Source organism: Microtus oregoni, unplaced genomic scaffold (assembly GCF_018167655.1).
Source record: "Microtus oregoni isolate MIOR12 unplaced genomic scaffold, Mior012 000087F_ref0000451, whole genome shotgun sequence".
Lineage (NCBI taxonomy): Eukaryota > Metazoa > Chordata > Mammalia > Rodentia > Cricetidae > Microtus > Microtus oregoni.
In genome coordinates, this window is record NW_024544554.1 from 3348770 (window position 1) to 3372669 (window position 23900).

A 23900-nucleotide genomic window follows, 5' to 3' on the forward strand; every position below is an offset into this window, starting at 1 on the left:
CAAAGTCTCATGCCTCCATGCTCTGCCTACTGAGCTATAGCCCCAGACTTCCTTATTTGAGAGTTTAAAATGCTCCTGAGGTATTTATCAAACGTGGCACAGAGGACAACAGAGCACCCTCTTTTAGCACAGCTTCAGGAGGTCCTTGCACACGTTTGAAGAAATGCAGCTCTCCCTTTTGGGTCTCATAATCCCCAAATTAAAAAAAGCATTGAGTCCCCGCCAAGGCACAGTTAAGGCCTCTCCACTACTGTAGCTGGTCCTTCCTTCTGTTCTTTGGTATGAATGGTACTAGCATGTCACAACTTCTTATCTGGTAGCTGTGCACTATGTGCAAAACACTGGTTACAAAAAGACGAGACTCCTCTTAAAGGGAAAGCTGAATTCTCTCCTTGGTGTCGGAAAACACCCCCAGGTGGCCTTTCTCAAGGCTGTGAACCATGAATGTTCCATGAGCAGAGCGTGGTAACAGGAAATAGTCTCAAGTAACAGCAAGAGATCTAAGTGACGGATTTGAGAGCTGAGCTCAATTTGGAGGGTCATAGGTGATGATCGTAATAAAGGGAAAGTCCAGACTAAGTCAGTCTCAAATGTGACTTTGTACGGCTGTAAACTGACCCACTAGGTCTGCAGCGTGGACACACTGGTGAGGTATCAGAAGCAGGTACTTTTGACTAAATAATAAGCCCTCACCGTTAGGAAATATCAGAGGCAACAATAAGGAGGCAGGCGGTCCTTTAAGGAAACCACAGTGACTGGGCTGGCAGCCTCACTGCCCCTTTGGAAACTGTGTCCACGTATTTTTTTAGTACATAATACTACTCTCTGCCACCCATCCCTCCAGCTGATTGTTCAAAGAGAGGAGCGCTTGCTCAAGCTTACTCTTTTGGATTTCTTTGAAGAAAGTGTGACTTAAGAACAAGAGATCATAGACAGGAAAGCTTTCTCTGGTGACCTTCGTTAGATTTCTGGCAGCGTTAGATATTCATCTAACTTTCTGCTGTTGACCACTCTGGCTCTCTTACTTTTTTTTTTTTTTAAGCTTTCTATCAAACCCTTTACAGAATTTTTCAAATGGAAGGAATTTAGCCTTTTACAGTGACAGAGTCTGCTTAGACTATTTCTTTCTATAGTTTATGCAGACTGAACATATACTGGCATAGAAGTCAGATAGCTGGACGGCGAGGTCCAGGGGAAAGCGGGCCTTTTGCAGGCCCAGCTGCTGCCTGACTAGTGGCTAGCCTGCAGATGAGCAGCTGTGCATGTCTGCAACAAAGCAGGTGCTGATTTATTGCCACATGCCAACTTTGTGCATGTCTGCAACAAAGTGGTGTTGGCCATTGCCACATCCCAACTTCCTTTTTTACATGCTTAAGAGTAAAGCATTTTTTCATTATTTTTAAAAATGTATTTTACATACCAACCACAGTTTCTCCTCCCACTCTCCCAGTTCCCTCTCTTCCCTCATCCACTCCTCCATCTCCACTTAGATGGGGAAAGGCCTACCATGGGAATCAACAAAGCATGGAACGGCAAACTGAGGCAGGCCTAAGCTCCTCACCCATGCATCAGGGATGAACAAGGCATCCCACCATAGGGAATAGGTTTCAAAGAACCAACTCATTCATTAGGAACAGGTCCTGGTCCCACTGCCAGGGGCCCCACAAAAGACCAAGTTGCACAATTATCACCCAGATGCAAAGGACCTAGGTCCGTCCCATGCTGGCTCCCTAGTGGTCCATCTAGAGTCTTGATAAGACCCATAGAGCTCAGAATTCATGTAGAAAAATCACCATTAAGGTTCTATTCCTCTGGGATGAATGTCAGAGCTCAATTCTATATATGTTCCCTGTTGAGATCTACTATATTATTCTAAAATCTAGTAGATAAAAGCAGCAAATATTAGCTCGTAATTTCTATGGGTCAAGAATGTTCACACTGCTTCTTCATGAGGTTCTAGATTAATGTTTCTCACAGGGACTACCAGCATATAGGTTGGAGGTGCATTTGTCTGAAGGGCCAGTGGACAAAGGAGCTGTATCCAGGCTAACTTGTGTGGGTATTGAGAGGCCTCAGTTCTTGCTTCATGAACTATTTCATAGCATTGGTTTGTCCTTTTGCTCAGAGAAATTGATGCATGGCTACCATTTTAAAACTCAACCTTGACATGTTCTTTTCATTAGAGACCACTATGTGTAAACCATCAGTTAAGGACAGGCTGACATTGGGCATTCATAGCAGAAAGAAGGATTGTGAGGTTTCTTATGGGGCCCACCACACCCTTAGATTTTCTTTTGTATTTTTGTTGTATGTGAAACCTAAATTATCTTATCTAAAGCTATGCAAATATCCTAATGAGACAGAACTGCAATAATCTAAGGAAGAGTTTGGGTTTCACAATGGTAAGGACAAGGGAGAGGCCATAATACTTATTAGGAAGTTATATTTGACCAACCTGGGCATGTGGGAGAGTAATAGCGAGTTAGAAAAAATGATTTTCTACTTTGGTCATGTGTTTACTCAATCTGTAACTTGGGGTAAATTCTAAACCATAATTAGTTACTACACCTGCTAGGTGGTAACTATCTGCCGGGGTAGACTGCACAGCACATATGGTGGAGTTCTCTGGTGGGATTGGTAAAGGGATTCATCAGAGGTAAAGGGGATAGGCAAGGGATTGTGGTTGAGGACACATACCCTGTCTAGGCACAAGGGGGATCAATTATGTATCTGCTACTCGTTAGCCGTGTTGACAGGACACATCCAACCTGCTGTGGCAGGGCAGAGCTAGAGTTTGACTCCGCGTTAGGACACTCGGGCAGAGCGGAGCTTATTGAAGTGCCTCACGCCATTTCCCTCAGTCAAGCTAAGAGAAAGATCTCATTCAGTACAATACACCGCCCACTGACCCGTTAACAGGAGATTCCTCTTCACGTTCTCACGGGTGCAGCATGGTAGAAAAGCTTCCTGCGTCTTGTGTTCTAACAACTCTCCAGATCAGATGTCAGCGCCCCGCAGAGCGCCAGCCTTGCTAGGCATGGCATGTGGCTGCAGTAAGGCTCTGCCATCCAGCTTTCCTCCCGCCCAGCTGCCTGCCTTCATCAGCTCCAACAGCCATGACGGTGCCACTCCCACGCAATTCAGCGTACAGCGTTCCGGGGGTTCCTAAGCATTGGGTTGGAACCAAGCAACAGACGGAGAGGTTCTGTTGTGGAGAGGCTGTCAGGAGAGGTGGACAGTGAGGGAGGGAGCCAAATGGGCCTTCTGAAAGACGCAGGTCCCGAAAGCAAGGTGGTTCAGCTGTGGAGATTCCTAGGAAGCTGCGGTTTTCACACCCTTCCTTTCTTGTCTTTCCCTTCTTTCCTGTGACCGATGCTCATACGGAGGAAGCCTCCGCTGCTCATTTCCTGGCAATAGCCCTGTGTCTTCTTGGCCCCACAGGTAGGAGCTTCTCTCGAAGGCTGAGCCCCGACAACTCCATTATTCTTGAAGTAAGCAGCCAACGTGGTGCAGATGGTATTTGAAATGGATTTGTTTCTGTGTCAACTGCTCTGTTCTGAACATAAACATCAATTCAGTGACTTCACTGTTGTAAGTGATAAGTTGCCGCAGCGTCGCTTGTGTCTGAGTTAAACGACAGCAGCAAAATGGAAAATCACCATTAAAAGGCTATATTTGCATATTTTATGCTGTCAAAGAACACGGCACTAATGTAGCATAAGGAGAATTCTTAAACAGAAACATTGCAGCTTTCAAAATCGAAGGAAGACTTTTTAAAGTGCCGAAATTTCATTTATAAAAAGAAACAGGGAACGTTTATTTCTCTGGCAAAATAATAAGAGCACTTTCTGGTGACATTTTTAATAGCATATTAATTTGAAATGGTAATTTTGAGAAGTAATTTCATTTACATAAACACCAAATGCATCCTAAATGCTCGGCATTATCATAATGACTGGAAATTAAATTAATAATGATAGGGATTTAAAATCTGACATAACCTCCTTGAATTTTTGTATTTACTCCTATTGAGTTTGCCTGCTCAACTTCATTTGTTTTAGTTTTGCAGAGCTGAACGATTCTTCTTCAGCTTCGGGAGTTTGGAATTGACTCTCAAGAGGTAGTCACAGGAAAGTGAGCCAGCCAGGCACTTTAGCAGCTGCTAGGCCTAACTGGTCAAAGGTACAGAGGCAGGCATGCAAACAGATATGCAGGCATGCACACGAACACACACACACACACACACGCACACATGCACACACGCGCGCACACACACAAGCACACATGCACACACGCGCGCACACAGACACCATAATGTTAATATTTTGGCTGCTATGTTGCTGTGTTTTGCTGAGATGGGTGAACTAAATGGCTGTTCTTTTAATAATAAGGGCGCGCGGGGGGGGGGGGAGTCTTTTCAAAGGTATAGCTAAGTTATTGTATCAGATCAAGACAGGGAGGTATAAAGCCCACAAGGAGGGGAGAAAACGTTTCTCTTCCTACCCTGAAGAAGCATACAAGCGCTATAAACAGTTTTGATGGTGGGATTCCTTAGGGTGGCCTCTTGGTTTCTTTCCTTCTCTTTCAAGTGCAGGCCATGATGGTCAGCGAACCTCATCCTGCTGATTGCAGGATCTTCCGTGAGACACAAGGCAGGGGGCGATCTTGCTTTCAGAAGGCTTGAGCAGTTTGGGGATTCAAAGGTTGAGAAAAGAACCTGGAATTTGTCTGTTATATGAGCAATTCCTAGGGCGGACAGTTCTCTCGGGAAATGTCAACACAACCCAGCACTTTCAGTCACATGCTCCGCTCCATGCGTTTGCTGGTTGGCAAGGCTTTGCCACTGTGGTTCAAGTCCTTGATCTCTTTGCTTCCTAGACTAGCTTATGACAAGAAAGTCGTGAGGATAGGCCACCGATTCTGAATTACAGGGCAGAACAGGCACGAGATGCCCCACCCACGCCTCTCTTCTGCTCCTAGAAGGCTTTGCCCGCACAATTTCCTCACGCTTTGGCCATAATACCTCAGGGTATCCCGGTTCTCAGAGGAGACTTCTGAAACGGCGCATGCGCCACAGCTGCTTTACCAAGACAGTGTTTGTCCTGTCGATCCCAGGCGGCTCTTCATCATTTTCTTAAGTTTTCATCTGCCCGAGAGTTTCAAAACATTAACTAAAATGGAACGAGAGGATGAATTCCCTCAATTTACTCCAAATTCTTTATTCTGCGATTTTCACTGAGCTCGAAGAACACGGCAACAGAATGAACCAATCACCGGTGGACTGAACGGCCTGGCTTCAGAGAGCTGACAGTCTGTGTAGCAAGGCAGTCTCCACTCGGAAATTAGAAGTTCAGGGCAAGTTCTTTGGGTGAATCCCACGCACTCAGTGCGGCAGGTCTTACAGTTGGAAAACCCCGTTATAGTTAGCCACGGCTGTCATCGCACTGAATCCGCCGTTCTTAATATTCTTCTGTTGTCACGGCCCTTTTTCTGGAGCAGTTCATTGGGCCCCAGACAGATATGAATGGGCTCAATGGAGACAACAAACACAGCACAATTAAATATCGCCGGAGCATCTGATTGGCTGTTTTTAAGCCAAGGAGGGGGCTGACGATGGAATTTTAGCAATAGATCCATAAACACATAACAGTAATATCTGTGGTTAAAATCAGTTTAATATCCTCTAGTATCGTTTTATGGCTCCCCTCCCCCCGTAGAGTTTGGTCTGACAGATTTAAGGTCTTTTACCTGCTAACCGATTCTATGAATCTTTAACGGAGTAGGCTCTTCTTAACTGAAATTCTAAAGCAACATAGTATATTAGGAGAAAGATGCCTTGATAAATCGCCTGTGCTAACCTCTCCTCTCAACTCCTCCACCCGCCATAAAATGTTTGGAGAGTAAAATCCAAGGCTGTTTCCTGTTCTCCAGTGGCCTCTCCGTTTGTCATTTTGGAGGGGAGTTTATTCAGAATACAGTTATTTCATTTATAACTGACCTCATGGAAAGATTCATTTCACGGTTCTTTCCTTGGTGGCTTTGGAAGCACTGTCTTAGGTGGCTAAGGTTTTTCTTTTGTGTCCATTCAAATGAATGGGTAAGAATAGAATTGGGACCTGGGATGTAAACCAGAGATCAGGTTGTAGGCTACTCCTGAGGCCGTCAGCCCCGCCAACTTTATGTGTGCTTGAGTTTCATCCCGTGCCTCGGTTTGCCTTCCGGCAATTCTGACCTCTGATACTTAGAGCCACTTCAAATCTGCTCTTTCCTTTTACAAAAGAAAGACTCGAGAGATAAGTAATCGTAGAAATAAAACGGGGCTTATTTATTTCCATTTTAGCTTTTCAAATGTCTGTGTCTGACACGTAGAGACTCCCATAATGCCCCTGCCTCACTGCTTTCTACATGATCCCTGTGCTGTCCCGGTCTCTTTCTTTGGCAATTGGTGTCACAAAGCCCTGTCTCCTCTTGCTGCCTAAGATGGGTGCTGGAAAGATAGAATGAGAGACAAAGAAAGACCGTGGTTTCGTACGTGCATCTTGGAGTTCAGGCGCCTTTCAGAAACAACAGATCATTTTCATCTGACATCCCCTAATTAAATTGATCGGGAGATAAAATGCATCCAACAAGTGTCAGAATTATGGAAGTTAAAAAGCTCAGAGAGTTGCAAAAGCCATTTCGGGCTCCTGAACCTTCAGGAAAGGGAATGTCCTTGAAAGGTCTCCTAGCAGGGAGTTAGAGACCTCAGCTGGGGGCCTGCTGTCAGGTTGTAATCAGGATAATTTATAGCACAGCAGCTCAGTCCTTTGCCTCACCAGGGGGCCACCTGGAAGTTAGTCAGCTGGAGGCAAGACCAGAATAAAGGAAGGGGAAAGGAAAATGGATGGTAAACTCCCTCCAAGGAGTCTGTGCTATACTGCACACTTCAGGGCATCTTTCCTGGGGAATCTAACTTTCAAAAGGGAACACATCTTCAGTTTCTACGTATATGTGCTATTAGAGAGATGACTAGCAAGACCAAGTCAGTACTCTGCCAGCATGTCCCATCCTAAGACCAACAGGGTAGAGTGGTAATGGGGGAATTATGTAGGTCTAGTTGGACTGTTCCAATGTCTGTGGGGAGAGCTTTGGCTGGAGCCAGGAGATCCCTACTGAACGCGGGAAGCGCCGCTTCGTGGATTGAACCCTGAACTCTGGAAGAATGAGAAAAGCTAGCTGAGAATACTCTGCCTCACAACCAAGCAAGGACGGACTTGCTCTCTGATCCTGCCTATGGATGCGATATAGCCAGCTGTTTGAGCTGCCTCGACATCATGGAGATGATGGGCTGGAACCTGGAAATGAGCTAAAAGCTAAATCCTTCCTATCCCCAGTTGTTCTCTGTCGGGATAATTTATCACAGCCACAGAAATGAAACCAGGACAGGGCGGTTCATTGCATTGCTCCCAAACTCAGCGAAGGGTCCCGACTGACATCGAGGTATGGGTTTTAATTCATCTGTTTAGCTCCAAACCCAACAATGTTCCTTTGAGTCCGATCACTCTTTGGGTCTGAGCTTGTGAGGCATCTGGTATTGTGCAGACTCAACAACAACAACAACAACAACAAATCAAAGAATGGAAGCTTCAAGGCCAATGCCAGCGTTTGAAAAGAAAGAGTGTTATAACACTGGGCAGAAGAGGAAACGGCTTAGGGAGAGCAAGTCAAGGGAACAGAGACGTCTTGGTTTGATGGAAGCAAAGCCAGACAACGGGAATCAAACATTGGATCTCTGTAATGGGGCTGGAGCACTGACAGAGACATTTGTGCTGGTGGGAAGAAGGGAGTAAAACACAGAAGAATGGATCTTTTCCTGAATTCCCTCCCAGTGGCTCCATGCTCTCTCGAGACCTCCTCAAGAAATCCTGGGAAATCTTCCTCACAGATGATAGCAACTTAGACCTGAACATGCCTCTCCACACGGTGTTCTGTTACAGAATGAATGGCAAGAATTAGGAAGGATAGGCTGGAAGGTGGTGGTGCACGCCTTTAATCCCAGCACTTAGGAGGCAGAGACAGGCGGATCTCTGTGAGTTCGAGGCCAACCTGGTCTACAAGAGCTAGTTCCAGGATAGCTAGGACTATTACACAGGGAAACCCTGTCTCGAAAAACAAAACAAAACAAAACAAACAAACAAACAAAAGAATTATGAAGGAAAATAGTTTTTTTTTCCTAGAGCATGCTTCTACACATAAATGCAAATCTTGGTTAATAGTCTTCAGTTAACGGTCCTTCCAGAACAGTGCTTGGCAGGTTGTAGGACCAGAGTCTAGAAGTAGAACTTCAAAGGGGAAGCACTGAGCTTAGAAATGAGAAGCTCTCTGTTCATGCACCAACTATAAGATCCCATTTCTGATTTTGATCTGTGGTCGCTTTTGCAAGCGCCATCTGCTCAGAGTTGCTCTCTCTCTTCCACACTTTCCTTAGGAGCGCGCTGGATAGCTTGTTTTTCTCTTTCCCCCTGCAAAGCCTTTCTTTTCGTTAGCCAGCTCTTCTGTGTACTGGGTGAAAACGGGGTTGAGGAGGTGGAAACATGAAATTGTCATCTTTTGTGGTCAGCCGGCACAGGGAGCATTTGATCTCCTTGAAGTCTTTTTGTGCAGTTTTCTGAGAAGCATTGACTCGTCCCCACTGAACTGATAATGATGGAGCCTTCAATCATTTTCTTATTCTGCCAGCTCAATGAATTTCTTCAACTCCACTTCTGCCAGCAGGTCTGGCAGAGGTGGAAGGGAGGTTAAAAAAAAAAAAGGAACACAACAGAACAGAAAACAAAACAAACACAAAAGAAACTGCCTTTTGGCGAGGGCTGTAGGAAACTTCGCCTTTAGTTCTCTTTTAATGTGTAAACTGTGTGTTTCTCAGACAGAAACTGTATTCATGTTCATGGCAACGGAAATGCAGAAGAAACGGCAGAAGTAAGATGAGAGAAGCGGCAGCTATAGTCACACTGCGGTCAAAGCAGCGCCAGATGGATGCCCTTTAGGAAAAGCCTTTCCTCCTAGCCGCCCTAGTGAGCCAGAGGCTCCTTCTTTGTCCAGGCTAGATTCTTCATCCAGAGGCTTCATCTCCACCCTGAGCAGACAACTTCCGAACTCTAGATCCGCCCTTGCTACAAAGCAACCGAGCTCATTTGAGCTCATTTCAGAATGGGACAACTTCCCCTTAACCCTGGGTTCCAGACAGAGTGACTCCATTTACACATCATGCTGGAACTGGCAAGGAACACTTCAGTGGCGATCCTGCACCTCCAGAATTCCCTTCCACTGATTGGACCCACTGGCTGTCACGGGGAGGCTGAATGCTAAGGCATGGACTGTTCTCCACGGGCAAGCCTCTCTCCCGGAATCCCTGTATGACTGTAATTAGGCAGGAGACTTAATTTTATGTAAATCATGCGCTACTGTAATTGGGCGCAAGTGCACAGTCATGTACATCTTATTTAAAAGTGAAATATAATGTCGTTCTGCGGATGCTGGGGCAGCAGACTCTCAGCCCTCTGGGGGCACGTCGGGAGCAAACGCTGGCTGTTTACAAGACTCACTCTTTGGTCGGTGAGTTTAATTACAAATCATGCCGCTCTGCTTGGCACTGCCCTGTGAAGGATTGAGCCACCTGCCTCCCGAAAGGCTGAAGGTACAGACCGGGGCTTCCCTCCCCATTTCTCTCTTCACCCCGACTTAGAGAACAGCCATTTTTCTCTTTCTATTCATCTTTTCAAACCCAAACAGTGTTTTCCAGTGGCTTTCTCTGCTTGGCAGTCCCAACCCATATATCCCCAGGCAGACTGCAGAGGGATTTGTCTTCTGGAAGCCAGGACTAGTCGCTTTCCTTTTTTAGCTTGTCTTTTCTAATGCGACGCGGGATTGCTTTATGATCCCAGGATTTTGTTTTCCAAGTGCGGGCGGATTAGATACCATCCAGAAGTCTGTGTTTGTGATTGCTACTCCTCCTTCTGCACAGCCCCGAGAGGGAGGCTGGCCCTGGATGCAGGGGGATGCAGAGCTTTCACTGGTCCTCTCTTCTTTATCTAGATGGCTCATCTTGGACTTGGGACAGGGTTGCCCAGCAGAATATAAAACATCTAAAGCATCTAATTTACATATCTCAAGGTCAAGATTTGTGAGGAAGAAAATATGCAGGGCATTGAATGTTTATTTTAAACACAGTCTGTCCTCATCCAGAGGCCTGAAAACTCATCTGGGGGGAGTTGTACTGCGGCTTCATTCTTGCCCAGCTTGCCAGGCCAGCTACTCTGCCAGCAAACTTGAGGTACAGTGGGTTAGCCACCCCAGACTTCAGGGCAGGAGGCCTCTAGATACCCCATTTTGCGCTCCTTGCATTCTGGCTGTCATTCCACACCCCAAAAACCCTGCTCAAATGCTTTCCATTCATTTCCTCTAGAAGGGGTATTTGAAAAACATGACTCTTATTCCTCTTTTCGAGCTGTCCACTTCCTGCCCACCAGGTATTTGATATGCCCGTCTCTCTCACCATCCCATAACCTTTCATTTTCTACCCAGGTCTTGTCTGTCCTTCGTGTTGTCATTGTTTAGTTGGAGGTTCTTTGATGTGGGAGGTCCTTCTGTCTATGTGTTGCTTGTATTGGTTAATGAATAAAGAAACTGCCTTGGCCTGTTGATAGGGTAGAACTTAGGTAGGCGGGGAAAACTAAACTGAATGCTGGGAGGAAGAAGGGTGGGGTCAGGGAGGGAAGCCATGGAGCTGCAAAAGACAGACTCTGGGAACTTTAGCTGGTAAGCCACATGGTAATACACAGACTAATAGAAATGGGTTAAATTAATATGTAAGAGTTAGCCAATAAGAAGCTAGAGCTAATGGGCCATGCAGTGATTTAATTAATATGGTTTCTGTGTGATTATTTTGGGGCTAAACTAGCTGGATGGCAGGAAATCAACAAGCAACCCTTCCCCCAACAGTTCTTTTATGATATACCATCAGTATAGAGGACATATATGGATGTGAACAATTGAAGGGACTTCTAAGATATGCCAACATGTTCCCTGTTGGCCAAAGTGCTTCACCTTCATTTTTGTTCTTACAAACAGACTCCTTAGAATAACTTGTGGCAAAGCATAGTAGAATAAAATGTCTCTGTTGGACCAGTTTGTTCAGGGAATTCAGTGTCTCTTTCTACTAGGCAATTTCAGCTTGGGCAGTGAGGGGCAGTTCTTTGCATATTTATTTAAGCAATATATTTTTGCATACATATAATGTATGTGCATGTATGTGTGCATGTATGTTCTTGTATGTGTGCATGCATATGCATGCCCATGAATGAGGTCATTCTTGGGCATCATGGTACTGTACCTCAATCACTACTCACCTTTTTATTTTTATTTATTCATTTATTTATTTATTATGTATATAATAGTCTGTCTGTGTGTATGTCCAAAGGCCAGAAGAGGGCACCAGACCCCATTACAGATGGTTGTGAGCCACCATGTGGTTGCTGGGAATTGAACTCAGGACCTTTGGAAGAGCAGGCAATGCTCTTAACCTCTGAGCCATCTCTCGAGCCCCTCACCTTTTTATTTTTAATGTATTACCTATCTATTGTCTTCCTATCTGTCTATCATCTATCTATCTATCTATCTATCTATCTATCTATCTATCTATCTTCTATCATTTTTAGCAAGTAGGATAGGCTGGGTGACCAGTATACCCCAGGGATCTGCCTGTCTTTATGTACTCAGCACAGGGATTAGTACATGCCACAATGCCTGCCTCTTTTATACATATTCTCTAGCAACTGAAATTGGGCCATAAAACCTGCTATTAAATTTTGTATTGTGTTCATGTTTGAACATATATAGAAATTATCAGAAATGATATCCAATGATATCCACAAATACAATGATGTTTTCTCTTGGCTTTTATATGATTATGTTTTGTTTGTGTTTAGCTACATATTCTAATCTCAAGTATCATTTGAGCATTCTTTCTTAATATATTTATTAAATTACCTGTTATACAGTGATGTCAATCTGGGGCATTGCTCTGTGCTTTGTGTTCATGAAGAGCTAGACTCCTGTAAAAGACTCCTATTCTCTACGTCTAAGCTCAGGGAGGACTAAGCTGGAGACTGTGCCTCCAAGGGCCGCAACAAAGATGGATGCTTCCTCCCGTGCATAAAAGACGTGGTTACCATTCTGAGAATGAGAGGAAGTCCACCGAGAGGAGACATCCATGGGTTGGAAGGGCATGCAGTCATCTCAAAATACACCCCAAAGAATGGGTTTGATTGTGGGGGTCCTGGGAGTTGTTTTCTCAGGATGGTTATAGTGTCCACGCCTCGTGTGGGGCCAGTGCCTTTACTGGATCAGGAAGGCTCAGCACAGGACCTGGTCTACTGCGACATGTCCTTTTGTCCGTCCTCCCGACAGTAACTGATTTTGTTCTGTTAGCTCATGTAAGCTTTTGCCCTTTCTGGACTGACAACACAAAGGCAAATGCTATTTCTTTCACTTCTTACCTCATGGGAGGTTAGTAATGACAACTTACTGAAAAACTGAAAGAAAACAGGATATTCAAGTTAGCCTATATACCATTCATGAAGCTCAACCTAGCTTGCATCCCAAGAATAGCTGGACCAGTAAAGCAGATTTCCAACCACGGTGAGACTGGATATCAGCACATCTTATATATGTTCTGATGTTGCCTTCAGAGGGCCATGTTCAGTCATAGATTTATGTTCTGGTTATAAAACTAATCCCATTACTTCATATAACCCTTCATCCTTCCTCTGCCTTTTATGGGTGCTTCCTGTGGATGCTCATATAGAGATATCAATTAATTCAATGAAGAAGCTTTCATTATTGATATCCAGATGATTAATTATGTAAGTGAAATGTCTCCTGTAATTGAGGAAGAGCAGTCTATACAGGTGCGGCCCGACTTGGCAAATGGAAACAGCATCCCGAGGACAAACATTAGCAGGGTCTAATGTGACTTTGAGATAAACCTTGTCATAGTTCAAGTCTCTGCAGTGGCTTCTCAGCTTGGATCGGCCAGAGCGGTACTGACTCATCCCGGTCCTAAAACACAATGGGCTTGATGCTACAAACATTATCAGGATCTTAAGGAAAAGAATGATGCTCCCCCCCACCCCCACCCCGCTCCCTGCCACCAGACTTTTCAGACATGATACTAATGGATGAATTTGGGGGAAATTGAGTTGTATTCTTTTTGATCTTTGATCTCTATATCACCCTCGTTTTCCAGAACTAAAATCAGCTAAGACACAAGAAGCAGTCCTTTGAGTGATTGTGACGCTGGACTCTGTCTAACTCGGACCGTGTGATTCCCATCATGTATATAACTCTGCTGATAAACTATGCTTTATCAGAACTGTTTACTGTTACCATAAATATTTATCATGGCTCTACAAAAGGATTTCCATATATTTCCATTTTACTCTGTGGATGCCAGTGTTCCCGAGCCCCCAAACATCGATTGATGCGATTTCTCTTAGTCGTCACATTGTGTGCGGGAAGATGCTGCTTTCTCCATTTTAAACAGGAGGCATAGGGAACTTGGGCAAATTGCCCAAGGCTAAGTAGGTAATAAAGTAGGCCTTAAGCCGGGACCCACATCTGCCTCATCTCAGAAGCCGAATTCTCGATATTAAACTCAGTTTGAAGCCACATCCTGAAATAGCTCACTCTTTTTTAATTCTCTAAGCAGAACTTAAAGGTTATTTTATTTTATTTAGTGGCTTGATAAATCCTTGTCTGTCACTCACCTTCACCTCCTCTGAAAGGAGAGATCTGTTCCTACCCCATGCTATTCAATAGGCCAACAATAGTATCAGGCATTGGATAGAGACCTAGTAAATGCTTGTAGAATAAGTGAAAAACTTTAGCGAGCCTTGGCTCTTTAGATTCACATCACTGTTAGGCTAAGAGAAAGACTGACTTGCATAAATAAATGTCACCCAGCACGGAAAGTCCCCCAACATGATCAGGAGATGGGCCCGTGTTTGTGGGGGCTTCTGTGAGAATCTTATTTTCCCAGAGCGTTGTAAAGACAGGGGCGTGAGGATGGTGTGGAGGGTACAAAACGGCAGAAGACCCTAGAATGGTGACGGGAGTGAAGCCATTCTGTGTAGGTCATTGTGGAAAGGTCTGGAGGACATCCCGGAGGGCAAGATTCCCAACCACTAGGCAATGACCGGAAGGACAGTCTTCGTTACCTCCCGTGTTATCCTTCTTTTACCTCAGACTCCACCTTGGGTCTCTGAGAACTGTAAGTCAAGGAACCAAGATGGTTTGGTAGTGAGTTCTTTTCAGGTAAGGATTTCTTTGGAGATTTTCACAGCATAGAAGGGGGGGTTGTCATTTCTGACCCTCAGTAAATCCAGAATGTGTTGTAAATGTATACGGAAGGGGATCTTTAGGTATTCATTTAAAAACCATTTGAATTGCTGTTTATAGTAAGCAACCGTAATAGTTAATGTGTCTTTGATAGCAGTAGTAAAAATAAAGTCCCTTTTTCTGAACATGCACACACTTAGGACTAAGGTGATGGGTTGACAAATATATGGAAGAATTCAGTTCAAAGATGTGAAGTGTTTGGCTCAGGGCTCCCTAGTAGCACTGGGGGCCCAGGAGGAATTTAACAAAGTAGGGGAGGTGACTCCTACATTTACTTTCTGCAAGCTGTTCTGTATGTTGGACAGATGAGATCCCTTTTCTTTATTAGACTGGGCCATGTAAGCTCCATGCTTCAGCGGGCCTTCTGACAAAGTAGCGTGCAGGTTCAGTCAAGAGCAAACGAAGTGGATGCCGGGAGAAAGTGGGATGGTGTCGCGGGAAGAGCGGAAGAGGAAATTCCGAGTGTTTGCTTGGAGAAGAACATAAGGGTAGAGTTCTGGAGCGAATAAGAAAACTTGTTTCTGTCTTTATAGTTTAAGGACACAGCATTGTTCCTTCGCCCTAGAGAGGAGCAAGAATCAACGTGAGGGAAACTGCAGACAGCTGAGCTCTAACTCGGTGTGAGGAAGAATGGTCTAGAAAACTACAATAGCACAAGAATCAAATGGCAAAGAATGAGAGATGAGTTAGGAGAGGCCAGCAGATTCTGCTGGTACTGGACTGTGTGTTCCCAGGGATCGGGACCACATTTTAGTTGTATTGCCCTAGGAACCAAAATAGCACATTTAGGATTCATTTTGTAGGTTAGCACGGATGTGGGAAGAAAGATATAAGGGACTTCTCCCAATACTTAGGTTTATGATTGCTGATAAAATTTACATGTAATGATGCATTTATGATTGTTGATAAAAATTTACATGTAATGACGCATAAACTTACTACAAAATCAGTAATTTCATATACTTGTAACCAAAAGTCAGTGAAAGAGTTTCTTTGAATAGATATGCCGCCATGGGTGGTACATTTTTGTTCTCTTCTTTAGGGAGAACAAAGGGTTTATTTGCCACAGCTACTGACATACAAAGGAAACTAGGGCTACTTCCACCTCTGTGTATGCCGAACAAATGAACCTCTCCAGGCAGCTTGCCAGGGATATGTCGTCTGCAGGTGTCAAAAGAGTGATTTCATAGAGACACTTGAGTGACAGCTATGTCAATAAAGTCAAATTTTTCAAACTTATGACAATCTAGAAAATCACATTTTTCAAAGCCCCAAGTCTTACATAGATTGTCACCTTTATTATATGTTAACAAATGCCTTAAGTTTCACTTGAAACCCTTATTTTTTTAATAGAATATTTTATATCCAGTCCATTTTGATTTGATGTGTCTTTTGTTTTCTAACAAAGGGGATGCCATCTCCTCTAGTTCATGAAGAAGTCATTTGAAGAAGACAAAAAAAAAAAAAGCTTTATTTAAATCATCCGTAGGTGCTACAAGAACTACCCAAAGGTAAATGATAATAAAGAAATTATTTAATTTGGTTTTTCATCTTATTCGTTGAGAATTTTCACAGTTGACTTCCCCCAAACAGTGATTACTCATAAGTGTCTGCTCATATCTGACAGAGGTTGGCAACAGCCTCCGCCAAGCTCCTTAGATTCTCAGGGATTTTCTTACGTAAATATGCCCAAAACGTATTTCTCCATTGTCATGAAACATTGTTTTTCGGTTTTCAGTTTCAAACAACAGTGCTCTGTGGGCCCTAAGAGCATAAATGCTCAAGAGAGCACTTGTCTTTTGTGAGTCTACCTTCTTCTCATAGAAGATATAAACACAGCAAAAGGTTTCTTTTCTTCTATGAGACGTGTGTGTGTGTGTGTGCGTGTGTGTGTGTGTGCATGCGTGCATGTGTGAAATCGCAACTGTCCTAGAACTAGCTCTGTAGTCTAGTCTGGCCTCGAACTCACAGGGGTTTGCCTGCCCTTGCCTCCCAAGTGCTGGGATTAAAGTGTGTGTGTGTGTGTGTGTGTGTGTGTGTGTGTGTGTGTGTGTGCATGCGTGCATGTGTGAAATCGCAACTGTCCTAGAACTAGCTCTGTAGTCTAGTCTGGCCTCGAACTCACAGGGGTTTGCCTGCCCTTGCCTCCCAAGTGCTGGGATTAAAGCGTGCAGCAAGGCTCATCTAGGAAACTGAGATTTGGGCTCACACCTACTGAGGCAGTTACAATTTCTTCCTAGTTGCTACTTCTGCTCACAGAAGAAGAACAGGTTTGGCCACTGTTTATATACCTAAGGTATCCCTTACTCAGATCCCCGAGGGCAGGTGTATTTGACGGAGAGAGCTAGGCTGCCTCCCAATAAAGACAAGTATCTTCTTTGCATTCTATTTTGACTCATAAAACACTTTCCCTCCCTTCTCCACTTATTTAATTCATATGCCAGAGATTTTTCTTTTCTGAGAATGAAGGCAAAAGACAGGGAAGAAAGTAGATGAAGCAGAGAGGATCCCAGTATCTGACATATTTTATGCTTCCTTGATACAGCAACTAATTTTTTCTCTTTCCAATAACCATCATTTCCCTTGGTCTTGGAATCACTCAAAACCTAGCTCCAGAGTCCTGTGCACATGAATGTGCTGTCTGAAGCTGCACAGAGGATGAAAGCCTGCTGTCTGCACAGCCTGTGCCGGCTGGACAGGGGTCACAGCTACAAATTACTGCAAATTTAAGAATGCCTTTTTTGTTCTCATCACTGAGTATTTATTATATATAACAAATACATGGGAAAGAAAAAACTATATTGTGTGATTGATATAAATAGTTTATTTACATTACAGAAAAAACATCAAGACAATGTATACTATTTCAAATATATCCATACATAATCAAATATAGCTGTAGTACATGTTTTCATTGGTGTAGATTACCACAAACGCAAGGCAACATGTGTAGATCTCGTCTTATTCTTTTGTCTCTAATACTGTATTGTGTAGTCCAAGCTGTCAGTTGTCCGGCCACTGGGAAACATGCTCCCTCTAGATTAACCTTGTGGATGCTCTTGTTGTGTTGTCTGAACTGTAGTGCCCTGTATTTTGCTTCTGTCTGTGAATTCTGTTGCTTCGGGGGCATTTCCTAGAAGGTTGGAAAGTTTACAGATCTTAGTCTAATGCGATTACCTAAAGTTCGGTCCTACAGTCAAAGAGCGAGGCTGTGGAGGCAAAATAGTCAAGTATCTCAGCGTAAAAATATACTGATTACTAGTAGAACCTTGGAATACTTGTAAAAGTTATTATTATTGCATTCATTTTATTATTATTTGCTTCTCCTTGCCGTTGTCTTCAGGCTTCTGTTGAAAATTGAAGAACAGAAGAAGAGAAATACCCCGCCCTTCTCTGTTCATTCCTTCAGTATGTTCGTTATATTGTGCAATGGCCAGACTCAGCACAAGGCCAACAAGTAAGTGCCAAGCTTATCACATCTCTCTTTAAATGTCTTCAACAACTTTCTATCTAAATGTCTTAACGATGAGTGTTATATTGACATTTCAGCGCTATAAGGTAAGATGCTATCACATTGGAACAAAACAGCTGATAACACCCGATATGTAAATGCAAAGGAATATTGCTTTGGTTTAGCCTAATATCATTGTACTGCATTAATGCTATAAAACTCGAGACAAAAATTGGTACCAATTATGTTGCTTCTACAAAAAGCTAATATTCAGTAACATCTGAAACTCGCTGATCTAGTATTTTTTATTATAATAATAGACTTCTTTGATCATGCAAGCAAGAACAATATGAGACTAACAAAATTCTATTACAACTACAGGTGGTACAGTGGAAAATATGTATATAGACATACATACACGTGCACACACATACATAGTAGGTGTGGGCCCATTTTTGTGCAGTTGCTGGGACCATATATCTGTCAAAAACAAACATGGATCTGAGCAGTCACATTTTCGACAAGCGGGAGATGATAGTAAAAAAGATGACAGTCCACCTTCTCAACGGGACAAGTCTTTTCACTTGGGATCAGGTCTCTAGATATTCATATTTTTATGAGATATTGCTCAGGAGGCAGGTTCTTGAGTAGACAGAAAAAAAAAGAGAAACAGATTTGGGTGGAAGTGGGTAGGACAGGAGAGAAAGGAAAGGAAGTCAGAACAAAGAACAGACTGGATGAGATCAACATTAAGAGAAAATTGAGGACAATGGGGGCATCTAGGCTAGGGATAATGCTGTAAACTCTCCAGCATCTGGGCACTTTGGTAGAGGTCAGCGGGCAAACAGGCTTTCTTGGGGTCAGTGGTGGGTCCACTTAGGGTGTCTGGTTTGTAAGCACACTGCCTTTTAATGAATGGGATGAGTCTACCCTGGACAGTGCTGTGACATATGGATTCAAACTTTTCCTGGAGTGTGTTTCAAAGGTTTGATTGTACAAGGGGGAGGGTTAGATAATGTATGACAACAATGAAGGCATGGCTGATGTGCTATTTCTCTTCCCCTAAATCAGATAGTGATGGGGAACTTCAGCCAATCACATTCTGTTTAGGGTGTGTCCCCCTGAGGCCACAGAAAAATAGATAAAACGTCCAGGTGTGCTTGCCTCTGCCCTTTTGTTCCCTGCGCTCCTGGATGGCTGGAACCCTGGGTTTTGTAGGTTCTCTTTCTTCCATTTATTAAAAGCTGAATCTATTATATTAAACTGGTCTGGTTAATTCTAAATACCGATCGACCATGCCCCTTCAATTGGCGCCCAACGTGGGGCTTTTTGAGTATGGGTTTTTTTTTTTTTTTTTTTTTTGTTGTTGCTTAGTTTTGCATGGAAAATAAGAGAAAAAAAGACATATTCATTGAAAATATAGCAGACATAGCTTACTCAAACTGGGAGCTTAGTCCATGACAGAAGCACACACAAAACTATGAGCAGCTAGGAGCAGAGAGGCAACATTAAGTGCAAAGTTAAAGCAGTAGACAGGCTGGACAGCATTTTGAGTTCGTGACTCAGCTGTGTAATCTCAGTATGTGATAACATCTCACGTTGCAGGGTCTCTGCCGTGAAAGTGAGGATAACTGTTGTTTTGTTTTGTTTGTAATGTCGTAAAGTGTGTATACATGTGCATTTGTGCAATCAGACATGTGAATAAACATATGACAAAATTATAGCATCTAAATACAAAATCCTGGCAAAATAGTCTATATATTCCATTAAACTTAGGAATGAAAACTGATTAATAGCTTATTTTGAAGATGTTTGAAGTATTGAAATTCTGAGTTTCTCCACTTTACGAGACAGCAATCAAGTTGTTATTGTGTGAATATTTATACAAGTTTTGTTTTTCTATGTGCCCTTAGGGATGTCTGATACAGTTTTCGGTGTCTCAGATTCTTTTTTGTCTTTTCATTTTGTGCTCAGGACTTTTGGTTTTCAAGTTGTTTTTAAGTCAACTGCACATATTTTCGTATAACCCACTGGCTCACTTGGCATCTAAATCTGAGAGTCAAGATGATGGACTCAACTTGGCTTAGGGTTGCCCCAAGCTCCAGTGATGATCTCCCCTTATGCCTGTAGGCTGGGTGAGAATTTGTGAGCTACACTTTCTCTTTTTAAAGAGCAGATCCCACACTTGTCTTCAAAGAAGGTAGCATCATACAGATGCCAAGGTACATTACAGTCTTTATGTTTTAATTTCATAACGCTTCTTATTTTCCCATTTTTGGGGAAAGTCTCTGATTTACTATAGAACTGAAGAAATGGATGAAAGTCTTCCTGTCTTATAGATGTGATAAAAAACCCCAAAGAGTTACTTTGGACGTTTTAAAAAAGAGAGTAAATTCAGTTTTTTATTTATCTTTTAACAGATCTACACTGGCCTTTTGGCTGCCACGAAACATAAATGATGCATTGGGTTTAGAGTCTAGTTCTTGCCAACCCCACGTTTACACACTCAAGAGGTCAAACAAATCCCCAACTTTGCTCTTTATCTCAAACTGAACCTCAGCCATCACCCGGGAATCATGGCTCAATTCCAGTTGAAACTGGATGAAATCTCTGTTCTCTTGTGATCTCATCCCTGTTCAAATAAAAATTACCTTTTTTTCTGGGCTTGGAATTTGCTATTAAGTTATGATATTTGCCACTCTTTTGAAAATATTTCGAAGGTTTTCATTTAGTAGAACACAATCTTTCCCGTTGCGTTGAAATCACTGCGATTAGCACTTACCATGTTAAAATGAAAAGGTGTTTGTTGTTGACACCAGGTGTGTTAACACTGATGGTGTCCAAATGTTCTACTTGGAAATAAAATGTTATTAATGAGGACTAGAATTGAAGCATTTCTACACCTTATATAACAGCTATTATCACTTTGGGCAGAGCAATTCTGGTAGGTAAAGTTAGTGCTTCATAATTTGAACGAAAAGTGGCCTTTTACAGAGAAAAGAGTGTTTTAAAAGATGTTGTTATTCTCTGTTAGAGAGGAAAATAGTCTTAGGACAAAAACAATACTCATCTTAATATAAAAATGAGTGAAATAAGTTGTGCCTGTCCTGTAGGAAAACCCAGGCCTTTCCACGTGGCTGTTGAAATGTTCTCACGGGGAGGAGCTAGGACTCACGGAGAATGGATGGCTACAGTCAGTCCACCAAGAGACTCGGAGTCAACAGGAGGGACAAGCGCTGCCCTCAGCTTGGGTGATGCCCAAGCATGGTTACTGACCTTGTGATACAGAGGACCACCACGCAGATGACAGCGATCTGAACCGTTCCAATCACCGCTGCAATCAAGACGTACTGAAATCGGACCGGGCCGGGCACGACATAGAGAACGCTGTAGTCCTTTTTCTCACAGTGCTGACCAGTGTAGCCAGCATCACATCTGGAAGGAAGGACAGCATCTGGTCACCTGTGGCCCAGAACTCTGTACTCTTAATTTGTTCCGTTAACCTTGGTTAACATGGATATGGATTGCTTAATGACACAGTGCAAAAACTATACAGCTGTTTCTTTTAGAACTGTTCTACGCCAGAAAAATGCTGAAAAAAATCTCGAGTCAGAGATACACCAGGAGTAATTTCTTAAACTGGATGGCCATAAAGTCATAAAGGTCTTTGTTTTGAACAGAGGAATGTTCTTGAAATTTTCTTCAAATGTTCTGAAGAGAAAAGTCTTGGTGCAGGCAATACAGGTATACAAACAAGCAGTGTGAGCATCCTATTAGACTAGATCTTGCTTCTCACTCACTCAGCCTCCCAACCAGAAGTTCAGATAGGCAATTTTCATGTTGAAATAAGCATTTGATCAAAATACACTAATTTGGATCAATATGTCGTTGCTCTGTGGAAAGCCTTTCGCACTTGACTCTGAATTTCTTGCAACTACATCCTGAGGACTTTTCCACGGGTCTCTGGAGGGTGTAATTTAATAACTGCTAGAGAGAGAGGGACTGCAGAGCTCTCTGTGTGTCATGTTCACTCTGTCTGTTGAAGAACAGGCATGTCCCAGGGTATTCTGGGAAAGGAAACAGGTATGGAAGGCAGCTGTGGGTGAAAGACAGGCAGACGGACAAAGAGAAGCAGAGACAGAGGGGCAGGTGGAGAAAGAGGTCCAAACAGTATTGTTTCTTTATTTCATCATACTCCAGTGTATATTAATTTAAATATAAATATGTTTTTATTTGAATTTTCATCTCAGAAAGAATCTCTGTATGTTCTAGACATGAGTAGATATTTATAAACTGTATTTATAATCTAAGCCCAGACAAGCAATTTCTTTCCGTCTCTTCTGAGTTTGAACTGAAGCCATGGCGGCCAATCATCTCATGATCCTAGGCTCAGTAGAAAAGAGAGTGAGTGTCCGCCAAATCATATAGTTCATAGACCATTTGGAGCGTTTTGGAAATAACCTCCCCAAAAATACTAAGGGAGGAGTGCCAATCTCAGCTCTACATTCAGAGGGCAAGACAGTAAAAAGAAAGTGATCCATGTCTATAAAATTATACTGTAAAAACAGAGTGGTGTGCTGTACACTGAGTGGATAAGGTTTACACACATCTTTTCATATCTCTCCCTCCCTCTCTCTCTCTCTCTCTCTCTCTCTCTCTCTCTCTCTCTCTCTCTCTCTCTCTCTGTGTGTGTAGAAGAGACAGAAACTTGAATGTTGTTCCCCTGCTTGGGCAGAATGTAAAGCAATCTTCTGCTAACACTTAAAAGCGAGTTTCTACATTTCAACTTTATGCCTTTTAAAAGTTTAACGAAGGAAATGTTACCTGCAAGATGGCTCCTGCATGTTGATGGAATGTTCACACTTCCCGTGCATGCAGAAACCATTGTAATGTTCCGGGCAAGGTATGTGGTGTTCTCTGGCACTTTCTTCTAACTTGTTAGCGTTCTCTGCGAATACAGATAAAAGCAAGCGCCCCTGTAAATACCGTCTGTGCTGGGTAAGATCAACTCGTACATTAATAAGAAAAGCTACAGTCGGAAACGCGGATGAAAAAAGCGAGGACTAAAAGGTCATGCTTCAGAGGAAAGAGGGAGAGAGCATTGAAAGAAAGATGTCTTCACAATTGTGTTTAGAGATGAAACTGCAAAATTACCCGGAGCTTTTTCAGGCTTTTATGCAATTTCCTACATCTTTAACAGCCACTGACGTGGCCACGAGTTGTCAGATAGCTTTAATTCTCTTTGCATAGAGCCTGTACGTTGATCATAAAAACAATTCAAGAAGAAATTCTCGACTTTTTTTTTTCAATTTCAAAGCATAACTTCTCTGAGAGCAGATTTCTCAAATGCCTCGATACTTCTCAACATGAGGACTAAGTTAAAAGATGGCTGTGTTCAATTGTTAAATGTTTTCTAGACCAAATGCAGATTTCAACAAACACAGCCTGTCAGGCATTTTTATAATATATTGTGAGTGCAAGGGCTTTTTTTTTTCCATTTTGCACCATACATTTTTATTGCCACAATAATAAAATTGGAGATTGTTTTAGAATCGCTTGTATAGATAGTCACATTTATTTATTTCGATCCATATGGTCCTACACCTCGTTTGGGCAAAACAGTAGAGCTGGCCCTGGGGGTGGGAGTGCAGGGAAGCAGGACCCAGGGTTGTGTGAGCAGACCTGGCCCCACTCCCTACTGTCTGTGCTGGAAAGCTCACCCAGGTGTGGAGGGAAAGCTAGCGGGGTGACCAATCCAGGCTCAGAACCAGGGCTATGAGCTAGCCCAGCCCAACATCCACCGTATTTCGAACAGCTGGAGTGTGCGAAGGGACCCGACCTCAGAACCAAAGCTGCATGATCTCCATGACACACGGCAACAGTAGGCTATCCAAGAGGAGCCCCAGTGAGGGCCCAGTATCAACAGTACAGCAAAAGTCAGAGACCTGGAACCAGGTGAGACTCATCGCAATGAACTTCCAGGGAAAGACGTATGAATTAAAGAGATACTGTG

General features: G+C 43.1%; 1 protein-coding gene and 1 long non-coding RNA gene across 5 annotated transcripts in view; one reads left to right on the top strand and one right to left on the bottom strand.

The window, feature by feature from the left end:
- Positions 1-23900, bottom strand: part of LOC121442204 (tomoregulin-2) — a 272648-nt gene that overhangs the window by 3314 nt on the left and 245434 nt on the right. For 2 of the 4 annotated variants that reach the window (XM_041643677.1, XM_041643676.1), the window contains 3 exons: positions 22712-22835; positions 21164-21322; positions 17216-17569 (listed from right to left, as the gene is read on the bottom strand). In XM_041643677.1, the coding sequence (XP_041499611.1) occupies positions 17473-17569; positions 21164-21322; positions 22712-22835 (380 nt within the window). In that variant the 3' untranslated portion in view covers positions 17216-17472. Of the gene's footprint in view, positions 1-17198; positions 18530-21163; positions 21323-22711; positions 22836-23900 lie in introns of those variants that run through there. The other 2 variants (XM_041643678.1, XM_041643679.1) reach the window with 2 other exon arrangements.
- LOC121442205 lies at positions 15884-21127 on the top strand. The gene is made up of 3 exons (XR_005973531.1): positions 15884-15947; positions 17780-17893; positions 21001-21127. It is a non-coding gene; the product is annotated as an uncharacterized LOC121442205 (long non-coding RNA).